At 34.4% G+C, this 12,942-nt stretch overlaps 1 protein-coding gene across 2 annotated transcripts in view; it reads left to right on the forward strand.

Annotated features, from left to right (window-relative positions):
• LOC149788736 (sodium/potassium-transporting ATPase subunit beta-1-interacting protein 3-like) overlaps nucleotides 1-12,942 on the forward strand; it is a 64,203-nt gene that overhangs the window by 25,176 nt on the left and 26,085 nt on the right. The window contains exons 3-5 of one of the 2 annotated variants that reach the window (XM_089974835.1): nucleotides 1,112-1,192; nucleotides 3,562-3,777; nucleotides 5,531-5,914. In XM_089974835.1, the coding sequence (XP_089830961.1) occupies nucleotides 1,112-1,192; nucleotides 3,562-3,777; nucleotides 5,531-5,872 (639 nt within the window). In that variant the 3' untranslated portion in view covers nucleotides 5,873-5,914. The remainder of the gene's footprint in view (nucleotides 1-1,111; nucleotides 1,193-3,561; nucleotides 3,778-5,530; nucleotides 5,915-12,942) is intronic. The other variant, XM_089974834.1, reaches the window with a different exon arrangement.

A 12,942-nucleotide genomic window follows, 5' to 3' on the forward strand; every position in this document is an offset into this window, starting at 1 on the left:
TCATCATCAAGACTAGAGAAAATGGTGAAAGAAATTTATGACCTCCAATTTGACCCAGCTAATTTAAATAGCTGATTGGGACTACATGTATATATTAAATATCAACCATGTCAGGTGATGTAATGGTCATTAACCTTAGTGTCTGTAGTTTTTAAAAGAGGTTTACACAGAAAATGGCACTACAAAAATAAGCTCAAAATGGCTTTTCTTTACTGTAGGCATCAAAATGTGCTAGCAGCATCCAGTAGTACTTTCGTGAGAATGCAGTTGAGGAATCCAAAAGTGATAATATGATAGTAAAGGATTAATTTGTGATACATAATTCATATTGTTTGTTTTAATTGGATGTTTACTGAGTTGTCTTATTTTACAATTAATTTCTGACAAATCGTTGTTTTCCTTGTGAACTTGAGGATATTCATGTTTTGTGGGAACTACAAGTGAAGATTAATCATGGCTAGTAATTTTCTCAATCTACTCGTCCTTCTGCTAAATCAGAATTTTTCCTAATGCTAGGCCTGGAACACTTTGCATTCTTCATTTAGCCTGATGACTGGTTTGAATGATAATTAACCAGTCAGTTAACCTGATTGATTTGAATGATAATTAACCAGTCAGTTAACCTGATGACTGATTTAAATGATAATTAACCAGTCAGTTAACCTGATGACTGATTTGGATGATAATTAACCAGTCAGTTAACCTGAAGACTGAGTTGAATGATAATTAACCAGTCAGTTATCCTGATGACTGATTTGAATGATAATTAACTAGTCAGTTAACCTGGTGACTGATTTGGATGATAATTAGCCAGTCATGCTGGCTGAACAAAGTCCATGGATGAAGCTTATATTTGCCCGAGACTTTCATGAAAGAAATAAACCGCTAAAATTAAATGCCCCCAAATTTAGTAAAATCAGAATTGTGAGAAATACTCTATGGCTCGATGTTTTAATCTATTTATTCATATTAAATTCGGTAATTGTACATTGTTTTGACTTGTGTGGTAAATACTGGAATTTTTAAGTATTTAGACTTGTATGGAAAAATGTGGTAATTTTATGTTGTTTGGGTTTGTACATTAAATATGGTAATTTTATTTTGTTTCCAGTATACAACATGGACATTAATGTGGCTTGGGTGGAATATCTTTGTCATCTGTTTATATCTAGAAGTTGGAGTTCTAAACAGAGTAAGTACCCTTTGTTTTTGTCAAAAATTACAAAACAGTGCAACAGCCTTTTGTGAACAGAAATTTGAACTACAATCAACACATATATCTTTAACCTTTGTTTTATTGATTTATGATGGAGAAATATGCGCAGCAAACACACACAATGTCCACACCTGATTTGCATCACCTAGCGCCGCTTTCCATCTTTGCCTCCATGTTTTTCATGTCTTCCCACCTTCGCGTATATACATTTGATCTTTCTTGATCCTTTTATCCTAGCCGCTTGGACTCTTAGCCAGACTTTCGTCTTTTGGACTGTTCCAGAGAGCTCTTTCCCTGAAAGACAAGATTCCCACTCAGTCTCTATTTGTATCATCTTCTATATATATATATATATATATATATATATATATATATATATATATATATATATATATATAATTTTCTCACTTTCATTACTCAGAAAGCATAAAATAGCTATCTACACACATCATAAATTCTGACATAAGGTGACCTTAACAGTTAATGGTCCTTAAAAATTTAGACTGTATTTTGAGTAAGGTACAACCGTTATCTCTAGTTACAAATGACCCCTGTAATGTACATCTGTCTGACCTAATTTGATAGGTCATCGCTCTCACTTCACAGCAGTTGACCATAGATTAACTTGTGAGTGGTGCATATAAACAAACATTCCCTCATCTCTGCAAATGCTACCACATGACTCCTTAGACAGCCAACCTAGTCAGTTCCAATCAACTATTACTATTGCATAAGACTCACTACCTTCTAGTTCACAGCACTCCCTAACCTACAAGATCCTTTAAGCATTAAAAAAAAATCAGATGTAAATATGCATTTATCAGGTCAATCAGTATCATCCTAACAGACAAAGGAAATTAATTCGTATAACTCTATGAAATCCTACACATCTGAAAATTTGGATCACATGCAACCCATCAATTCTATCAATGAACTATTAGCTACATAATTAAAGAAATAAATTGCGTAAACAAATCTAGCATATCAAGAGATTTCCATGAAATTAAATAAACTATGCATATTGTTGATCCTAGGCATATCAAACACATTTGCATAAACAAAACAAACAAAATTGAAGATTGCATGAAAAATTAAAATAGTGTATCTTAGTGCTGTTCTTTCTAAGAAAATGTGTGTCCTAGCACTAAAGCCTGCCTTTGCTTACTAGACAGCCACTGGGTCCCCTTTCTTGTCTTAACAAGGAAGAATTACTTTTTAGTTTTCCCCAGAGTTAAACGAGTCTTGCTTCTCTTGCAGGAAAATCTCAGAGTGAGGAAATTCGCCCAAAGTCATTACTTTAAATTCAACATTTCTTCCAGGGTGTATGCCTTAAGTTAAATTGACCAATCGTAATCAGCCATTCCTAATTTTTTCCCCAAGATAATTATTTCTTCCATCAGATTTTGACAGCCTAGAATCTGAGAAATATGACACAAACCAACCTCCTTTTGTTAAATGACTATTCAACATGGTCTTCCCATTAAGCAGATATGGTCAGCATCTTAATGTTTACTTTCCCTGGGACAGCTTTGCGGTGCCCGGGTCAATTCTAAATTACCCGTAGATGCTGGAATCCCCCTCACCCACAAAATTTAACAACTGACATGGGTAAAGGTCGAAGTAACCCTTCACATAAAACCTTGCTGGCTTGACTGTAATACAATTTTAATGTACAATGTATTCAGTTTTAATGTTTGCTCAAAATTCGACACATTACAGCAACTTACCCTTTTACCTTAAATCTAATGGAAGTCCGTAGTATGTGGAAAGTACTCTTGTGATAATGATTGTTTTAAATGCATTTATTTATCAAATGATGCAATAAAAACTTATAATAATAATAAAATTTCGGTGTTTATATAAAGGTGATTCAAAAAGAAACATTAAACAGAAACCTGGATACCCATTAACTGAGAGCAAAATGTTGCTAACATAAGATGCCATTCTGATGTATTTATGTCATGACCACTTCTGTGACCTAAATGGTTAGAGTGCCTCAGCTGCAGGAGATTGTGGGTTTGAATCCCCGCTGAGTCATACCAAAGACTTATAAAAATGGTACTAACAGTTGCCTTGCTAGGCTCTCAGCATTAAGATATCAGTCTTAGGACTGGTGGGCCTGGTGTCAGGATAATGTGACTGCATGGGACATGGTGCTGCAATATAAACTGACGGACTGCAGACAACATAGTGATATGATTGAAAAATTGTTGATCCTATGTAAAATAAATCACACACACACACTCACATTTATATCATGTATATTGCATTCATGTTGCTAAAAGAATTGTATTGCTGGCTTCTGGTCAGAGCTGATGTTAACTTACTGTCTTGCATTTTTGCAGAATAGAGAAATCTACATTCTCAACATCGGCACAAGGAATAAAAGCTGGTGGTTGACACATGGCATTGGTTGTAAAGTTAATGATACCTGGCTGCGGTCTGAAGCTTCTCAAACGATAACAGGTCGTCAAATCCCGCCGGAGGAATATGTGGAAGGCTGCATCTTAGATTATTACTATGTAGAAGTCATACATGCCAGTATTCAGTGCTTACTTTCTGTAAGTATGACCATATCTTTGTAACGACAACTATTGCTTTAAATACAGTAGAACCTATCTTGAAAATGCTGTTACTACTTCTGAATGGAGAGTTAATCAGCATGGGATTTTCATGGAAGACTTATTATGGTGTCAGATTTATCCACACAAAAACTTGTGCTGATCTTATATTTAATATGGCTACTATAGTGGCCTTGAAGAACATCGTATCATTACTCCTTCTTGATGGAAAGTCACGTTGAGAGTGTGTTTTTGGTAGAAGTCTTCTTATGCTATCTAGTTGGTACTAAATTAAAGTGACATTGTATACACATTCATAGGTGAGGTTACATTAAAGTGAATTACATTATACATGTAATATTACTACTACAGAATGAAATGAGATCTATGACTGCCTTATAAAAGAAACTGTTATGCTGAAGTGCCCTATATTGAGGTGGCGCTGTACATGTATTCATATGTAGTCATAATTTGTACATAGTTATACAGACCAATGGGCCAATAATACTGACTAATGGGCTTATAATTTGTACATAATTATATAGACTAATGGGCCAATAATAGTGACTAATGGGCTTATAATTTGTACATAGTTATATAGATGAATGGGCTTATAATTTGTACATAGTTGTATAAATTGTTTCATGAGACAGTGATGATAAAGTATGCCTTCATCAGCTTGTGGTATTAAAAAGGCAACCAACATGATATTTACCAAGAAATGTTATGCCACTATTGCTTATCCTGATAATGTAGATATTGCCATCATCATATATAGGGCTGGCAATTTTACCAACCAGTTTTGGATTCGAAATTAGTGGGTGGTAAAAGTTTATTTTGCGAGTCAAGATTTTTCAAAAATTATTTTGAATCAACAATAAAGATAGAAACCAACACATGAATATAGTTTCAGTGTGTAGACATACAATTAGGTTTCTCGGGGCTTCCCTTGAAAATATTTTTCCTTGTGCTATGAAATTCGCCAGATTTAAAAATTTGGAGCCACTTTTCAGCCAAAGGAGCCATTTTATGGCATAATGCATTGACTTAAATATATGCATAATATTATATTGGCCCTATTTTTAATCTATATAAACATGACAATAAAACAGTTTTTACATGTTTTTATTACATTTCAAACACAAGACTAATTATTAATAAATATAACAATACCATTATATGCACATGAAGTTCAATGTATAACACATGAAGTTCAATGTATAACACATGAAAAGCAAGAATGAGTAAGAAAAGTGCTTTATAACTGATAATACAAAATACTGCTTAGTCTCTGACACTTCATCAATATCGGCATTTTTTTCGCCAGTCAGTAAAACAATAGAGCCACTTTAAAAAGTCTTTTGAATTTGGAGACAAATGCGAAACCTAGCAGAGGCCCTGTTTCTTGAGCAAACTGAGAAAGAAACTCAAAGTGTTACATGTTTAACTCATCAAAATGATTGAAAAAGTGAAAATATTAAATACAGAAATGTTTTTTTATATCAAGATTATCTTAGATTACTGTCACATAACTCTTTTTCATGTGTATATAAAATTCAGACTGTTTTAGAGTTAGAGCTTATTTCAGATCCGATTACCCATCTTTCCGGTTTATCATGATTGACTGATTTGAAAATAAAATTTATTTTATTTTTGACCCAGTTTACTCTGCCTCAAGATTAAAAGATAATTTGATATCATGCAAGCTGTGATTTATTTATAGTGTTTTTATTTCCTTGCTTTTCTGTTTCAGTTAATTGGTTTTGTTTTCACCTGTATGGCAATCTACATGTTCTCAGAGGAGGACGAGAGCTGTAAGTATACGTTAACTTACATCAGTACGTACACTCGCCCTCATGAACACCCCTCCATCCACTATCAACCAGTTAGCACAACGGTCGCCAAGTACCGAAATAGCTGGAGTCTGCCAACTTACGTCTCGTATACTGATAGTGCCGGCTCGTCGGATCTCGCCCCTAGTATTAGTACCACGCAGACTGTCACCTGCATAACTGATAACTACAGTACTAACTCTCAGTCTGTGCATCTTATGATTGGGAACCAGTCTGATTCAGAGATGAGCCAGTTGATGTGATGCCTGCGGCAGTTTGCCGTTTCTTATGTGCATTCTAGTCAGGTGTGTTAACTCTCTCTCTGTTGGTGTGATTTTCTCCTGCCTTTACAAACTAACTTCTGTCCTGCTTTGTACACTCATTTACAAGACTTTGGCTGCTTTGAGTTACAAGTAAGATTTTTGGTTTCCATTAAATGGACATGGATGCATTATTGATTATGTAGATATTACTGTAGCTTTTCATCTGTAATGTAGAGTGTATTGCCACAATCTTGATAATGACTTTTATATTCACTATAAATGAACATTTTAATCAATTATTGCAAAATTATCATCAGTTTTTTTTGTTTAGAAGTTTCTGAGATTTGATAATAAAAATTCTTGATCATATATATTTGCATTTGTGATGCTTTGTTTCAATTTGTTATCTAGTTTTTTTTTTATAATTCATGAAACATCATACTCCGCGAAACTTTTCTTTCAGTGATTTTTATTATAAAGAAGAAATCTGTCAGTACAATTGAAATATCTTGTGCGAGTGATGTCAGTATTTAAAGTCAGTATCTTGTTATTTTCAAGTCTTGTGAAGGAGTGTAAAAACTTATACAATTTTCACTTATTTCTATCCTAACATAAAGTGTACTATTTCATCACTAATGTACTAAACACTAATTTTATCCATACTAGTTACTGTAGTATCATCAGTTTTCATGGGGGACCAATTTGCATGGTTTTCATTGTTGGCCTGAACCACAAATTTAAATCCCCAACAAAAAATGAGCCATGTAAGATGACAACACCTCCCCATTTTCTTACAGAGTTTCTTTCCTAGAGATTAACACAGGTAATTGTATTTGATAAATCAAGGTCAATACTGTAATCTGGTAATTCAATATTAGCTTTTACATGTGTTTATTTTATTTTTTATTTTAACCTTTTGAAATAAAAATTATAACTCAAATTGTTTCAATAATGCACACGTTTAATAAGGTATTCGATAGCCGTAATTTACACTCACTACCTTAAATCGATATGTGAGGCAAGTAAAGATAGAGAGAAAACAGAAAAAGTATAAGGTATTCAGACAGTAGTAATACTGAAAATGAAAGAAAAAATAATACAAAATAAGTGTATGAAAATTAAATTTAATACTTATTCAAATTGATCCTTCATTCAACTTCAACTGTTGAAACATTTAAATCCTTCTGAAAATCCTTCTGAAAGCACATTTCATTTTATCCATGCAATTTTTAATCCAAAAGAACAACAATCCTGTAAAATACTATAACTATTATTAATGAAGCACTACGTATATACACAAATTAGGGGCCATCCATTTAGCATGTATTCAAAAGTCTGGCAAAGCTTGACCCCCCCCCAAGCATACTTTTTTACACACACACACCCCATGTACGTACGTACGGTTGATGCAGCCCACCCCACTCCCAAATTCTATAGAACGGCCTATATTTAATTCATGCAGAAACGATCAAAGAGTTATATTAACATTTTTAATAAAACAGTCCACCGACATTGAATGTCTGGCTGCATCAAAGAAATAAGGTGCTTACTTTTAAAAAGTTTGCCTAGTGTCTACTAAAATGTTAGCTGCATTGGCTTCAACTGATGTTATTCACTTGTTTGAAAACACAGTGTAATTATTGAACTTGCCAGGTCTTTAATTTGTGCTCATACAGGCGGTAGTATTGTTTTAAACATTAAAGTGACCACCGTTTGTATTCTTTATTTTGGGTATTTGTAGAGGTTAAACCATGAAATTAAATACCTACTAATGTGCAAATTTTGACAGGCAAAACCACGAATTTAAGTACCCACGAAAGTGGATTTTTTAAAATACAAAACCACAGAAATTGAGCCCAATGAAAATAAATGATACTACAGTAATCTGTCTTGGCATTTGGCTCTCTGTTATACAGTGGCTTCAGATGTATATACTTTACTTTATAAATTGCTATAGCAACACAAGTATCTTTATAGTTCACTATTATTAATAATTGACACAGTCATCTGTATACATGACCATGATGACTTTGGAAGTATTTTATGTACATTTATATAGGTAACTTGTGGCGACTGTTTACATTAAATTTAGAATTTATCTTGCTCTTAATATGTTTACAGATGTGTTCTTTACTAGGAAACTGCATTACCAGTCTGCATGGTTGGATGTATATATTTAGGTCGATGTATACTTTACAAGGAAGCTGTATTACCAATCTCCTTGGTTGGATGTACATGTATGATAATTAGATCGATGTATACTTTACACGGAAGCTGCATTACCAGTCTGCATGGTTGGATGTATATATTTAGATCGATGTATACTTTACATTGAAGCTGTATTACCAGTCTGCTTGGTTGAATGTATCAATTAAATTGGTTTATACTTTACAGGGACGCTGTATTACCAGTCTGCATGGTGTGATGTATTATATTAGGCCAAATAAAAAAATATGCATGTTCAGGTTACATTGAAAACATTTTCGGTAGGTAAATTGATATGTTTGGAGGGGTGGGGTCCATACAGATTTAAATGAAGCATAAACTGGAATATAATCGTTGTTTGTATTCTGAATTTAACTTTGAATGTAGTTTTTCAGTTGCTCCCCACCCCACCTTTTTATTTGCTCTTTTATTTAGGCTGATGTATACTTCATAAGGAACCTACAGTCCCAGTCTAATCAGTCTGATGTTTTATATGATATTTAGGTTGGTTTACTTTATAAGGAACCTGCAGTCCCAGTCTTTGTGGTTTGATGTATTATATTATATTTAGGCGGATATATGGTCTGATCTTTTATGTTACATTTAGGCTGATGTGTACTTACTAGATATTACTCTGGGTTCATAATAGACGCTCAGGTTTTGACATTTGGAATTTAAATTAGACTCATTTCTGACACATGGTAATTACAGCCTGTGTGGTTTTATTATTCAAATTGTTAAGGGCTGGAGTAATGACAGCCTGTGTGGTTTTATGATTCACATTGATGTGGGCTGGAGTAATTACAACCCGTGTGGTTTTATGATTCACATTGTTATGGGCTAGAGTAATTACAACCTGTGTGGTTTTATGATTCACATTGATGTGGGCCAGAATAATTACAACCTGTGTGGTTTTATGATTCACATTATTATGGGCTGGAGTAATTACAACCTGTGTGGTTTTATGATTTTCATTGATATGGGCCAGAGTAATTACAGCCTGTGTGGTTTTATGATTCACGTTGATGTGGGCAGAATAATTACAACCTGTGTGGTTTTATGATTCACATTGATGTGGGCCAGAATAATTACAACCTGTGGTTTTATGATTCACATTGTTATGGGCTGGAGTAATTACTACCTGTGTGGTTTTATGATTCACATTGTTATGGGCCAGATTTTCAGGCTTAATTACCCCCTATTCAGTTTGGAATAATTTCTTACTTAAGCAAGCACTGTCCATTACAAATTGTATGTACCAATGATCAATATTTACTATTTACCACTGTTTTCTCCTTATTGGCCTATAATTTTGCACCTATGTAAAATCATCATGAACTGGGCAGAGCTAACAGGTCACATATGTCACAATTAGGTGGGTATAACTGAACCAATGTTAGATTGTTCAGAGGTTGTCTTTGATGTTTATGATTCTTTTAGTAAGAAGGCTTAATTGGATTAACTTTTGATTGCCCAGTTATCAGTGTGGTACAACAAGTTATTGCCATTGTATTACAACACCGAGTCACTTCAGGAAGATGTTATGGGCAAGATATAAACTCGGCCCTTCATTGTACACTCATGGGTGCAGTTATTCTGAAGAGCTTTGCATAATTGTTGTTAGATATTCAGATCAGAAAAAGAGGGTTAAAACTGAAGTTGTTTTCAGTCCCAACATGTGATGGAGTTAATGGAAAATCCCTCATTCATGTTCTGTTTGACATTGACACTGTGGGGAATCCCTCAGTATACATGTTCTGTTTGACACAGGGGAATCCCTGAGCATGCATGTTTTTTTTATGCATTAAACAGCTATGTATTTTTTGTATAAGAGTGTAAATAGACAAGTGCAGCTTTAAGAGTACATAGCTGTCATGTGGTTAAAAACAGAAAAATGTATTAATGCATTTTGTAACAAAATGGCTGTCTCAAGGTGAATGTATCAAGAGGCTGCTGGAACACTTGTTAACTTTTACAGTTGTTAACTTTTACATAGGTATTAGAAAAATAAGGCAAGAAACCAGTACATAAATAAAGCAGGACTGAAAGCATCAGTAGTATGCCAGAAACTGCTCAGTCTGTTACAGAAAGACCTAGATTCTCTCATGCCCAGTAATGAAGAAAGAAACAAAGATTGTGTCTTTGAGCTGTTGTATAAAAAAGGTCAAACTATTACTAACCTGAAATCTGACAGGAAACAAATCCATGAAAAGTCAAATTAGTACTGCCCTCAAATCCGTCACTACAGATAAGACTCCAGAAACAAAACCAAGAAAAGTCAAACAAGTAATGCATTCAGGTCTGTCACAACAGATAAAACTGAGAAAACAAAACTAAGAAATTGGCATCCAAGATATCAGATGAGAAGGAATTTCTCAAACACGGTTTCTGATGTATTGAAATGGATGATCAGTGATTTCAGTAGTTGATGGATAACACAAAGAGACTTGAATGTATGAACAATTGTTCCTGAAAATCTGTTATAACACATACAGATGCAGGTTATTAGAGAGCATTCTGATTTGCTGCAGAATAATCCCCATTCAAAAGCAATGACATTTATATCTCTTGATACATCAAGCAGTTCAAGTGAAGGGCAGGGAATGCTTCATAATTGTTTGATACATCAAGCAATTCTAGTGAAGGGGAGGGATTGCTTCATAATTGTCTTGATACATCAAGCAGTTCTAGTGAAGGGCAGGGAAAGCTTCATAATTGTCTTGATACATTAAGCAATTTTAGTGAGGGGCAGGGAATGCTTCATAATTGTCTTGATACATCAAGCAATTCTAGTGAAGGGGAGGGATTGCTTCATAATTGTTTTGATACATCAAGCAGTTCTAGTGAAGGGCAGGGAATGCTTCATAATTGTCTTGATACATCAAGCAGTTCTAGTGAAGGGCAGGGAAAGCTTCATAATTGTCTTGATACATCAAGCAATTCTAGTGAAGGGCAGGGAATGCTTCATAATTGTTTTGATACATCAAGCAATTCTAGTGAAGGGGAGGGATTGCTTCATAATTGTTTTGATACATCAAGCAATTCTAGTGAAGGGCAGGGAATGCTTCATAATTGTCTTGATACATCAAGCAGTTCTAGTGAAGGGCAGGGAAAGCTTCATAATTGTCTTGATACATCAAGTAATTCTAGTGGAGGGCAGGGAATGCTTCATAATTGTCTTGATACATCAAGCAATTCTATTGAAGGGCAGGGAATGCTTCATAATTGTCTTGATACATCAAGCAATTCTAGTGGAGGGCAGAGAATGCCTCATAATTGTCTTGATACATCAAGCAATTCTAGTGAAGGGCAGGTATTGCTAAATATATTGTTGTTAGATATTCCGATCATGCAATAATTACTGTAAAGTGCCTTGTTCAAAGCATACAGGGCATTTCCATAATCAGCAGCAATTTGAACACCAACATATTCTGTATAAAATGGTTTCTCAAATGACACTGACAGAGTTATCAACTGTCACTACAAATAAGGTCACCACATTCTTTACTATAAAGTGACGCTTTTGAAGCATACAAACTGCCACAGCCATCTGCTGCATTATTTAGTACACCAATGTATTGTATACAAAATGGTTTCTCAAATGACAATGACAAAGTGATCAGTTATCCCAGTAAACAAGGTTTCTGAAATACAAAAATCATTGGAGTTAATTTTTCAGTGAGGGGTGTTGTGTAATGGTATGTGGATTTAACTTATCTGTTCTAGTTGTAAGGAATGTCCAATAACAGTTAAATTAGGGTTTATGCTTTAATGCCTAAACACAGATAGGACTACACAGGGTTTATGCTTTAATGCCTATACACAGATAGGACTACACAGGGCTTATGCTTTAATGCCTATACACAGATAGGATTACACAGGGTTTATGCTTTAATGCCTGTACACAGATAGGACTACACAGGGTTTCCAATACTCTGGAACTTTGCTCTGGAATAGTATTCCAGTTGAGATTAGAAATGCCCACTCTATTTCCTTCCTCCAAACCCAATATATCCAGTGGCTTCAGAGATGCAGCTAAAATAAATAAATTCCTTTGTATGAGGGCCTCAAGGTAGATTAGTTTTTAGCTAATTGTGTTACCCTCTTTAAATAAGGTCATTATTATTATAATATTATTATTATTATTATTATTATTATAATCCTACCATCATGCCAGCTTATGTCAAGTATTGTTTGTATTGGTTTTTCACCTCTTGTATTAAAATGGTAAAAGCAGTGATATATTGATTAATAGTTTCACACCTCGTGACAGATTTATTCCACATAACTTGGTGTATAGTCTGTGTTTTGATATGCAGTCTGAAGATTTATTCCACATAGCATGGTGTATAGTCTATGTTTTGATATGCAGTCTGAAGATTTATTCCACATAGCTTGGTGTATAGTCTGTGTTTTGATATGCAGTCTGAAGATTTATTCCACATAGCTTGGTGTATATTCTGTGTTTTGATATGCAGTCTGAAGATTTGTTCCACATAGCTTGGTGTGTAGTCTATGTTTTGATATGCAGTCTGAAGATTTATTCCACATAGCTTGGTGTATAGTCTGTGTTTTGATATGCAGTCTGAAGATTTATTCCACATAGCTTGGTGTGTAGTCTATGTTTTGATATGCAGTCTGAAGATTTATTCCACATAGCTTGGTGTATAGTCTATGTTTTGATGTGCAGTCTGACGATTTATTCCACATAGCTTGGTGTATATTCTCTGTTTTGATATGCAGTCTGAAGATTTGTTCCACTTAGATTGATGTGTTCAGAGGCTATGTTTTGACTGCGGTAAAGGAATTTGTTTTGCTTGGACTTGTATGTTTTGATCTTCATTTGATTGATAAGTATTAAGGCT

The sequence above is a fragment of the Sinohyriopsis cumingii genome, chromosome 11, assembly GCF_028554795.1.
Source record: "Sinohyriopsis cumingii isolate HCF-2022 chromosome 11, ASM2855479v2, whole genome shotgun sequence".
Classification (NCBI taxonomy): Eukaryota; Metazoa; Mollusca; class Bivalvia; order Unionida; family Unionidae; genus Sinohyriopsis; species Sinohyriopsis cumingii.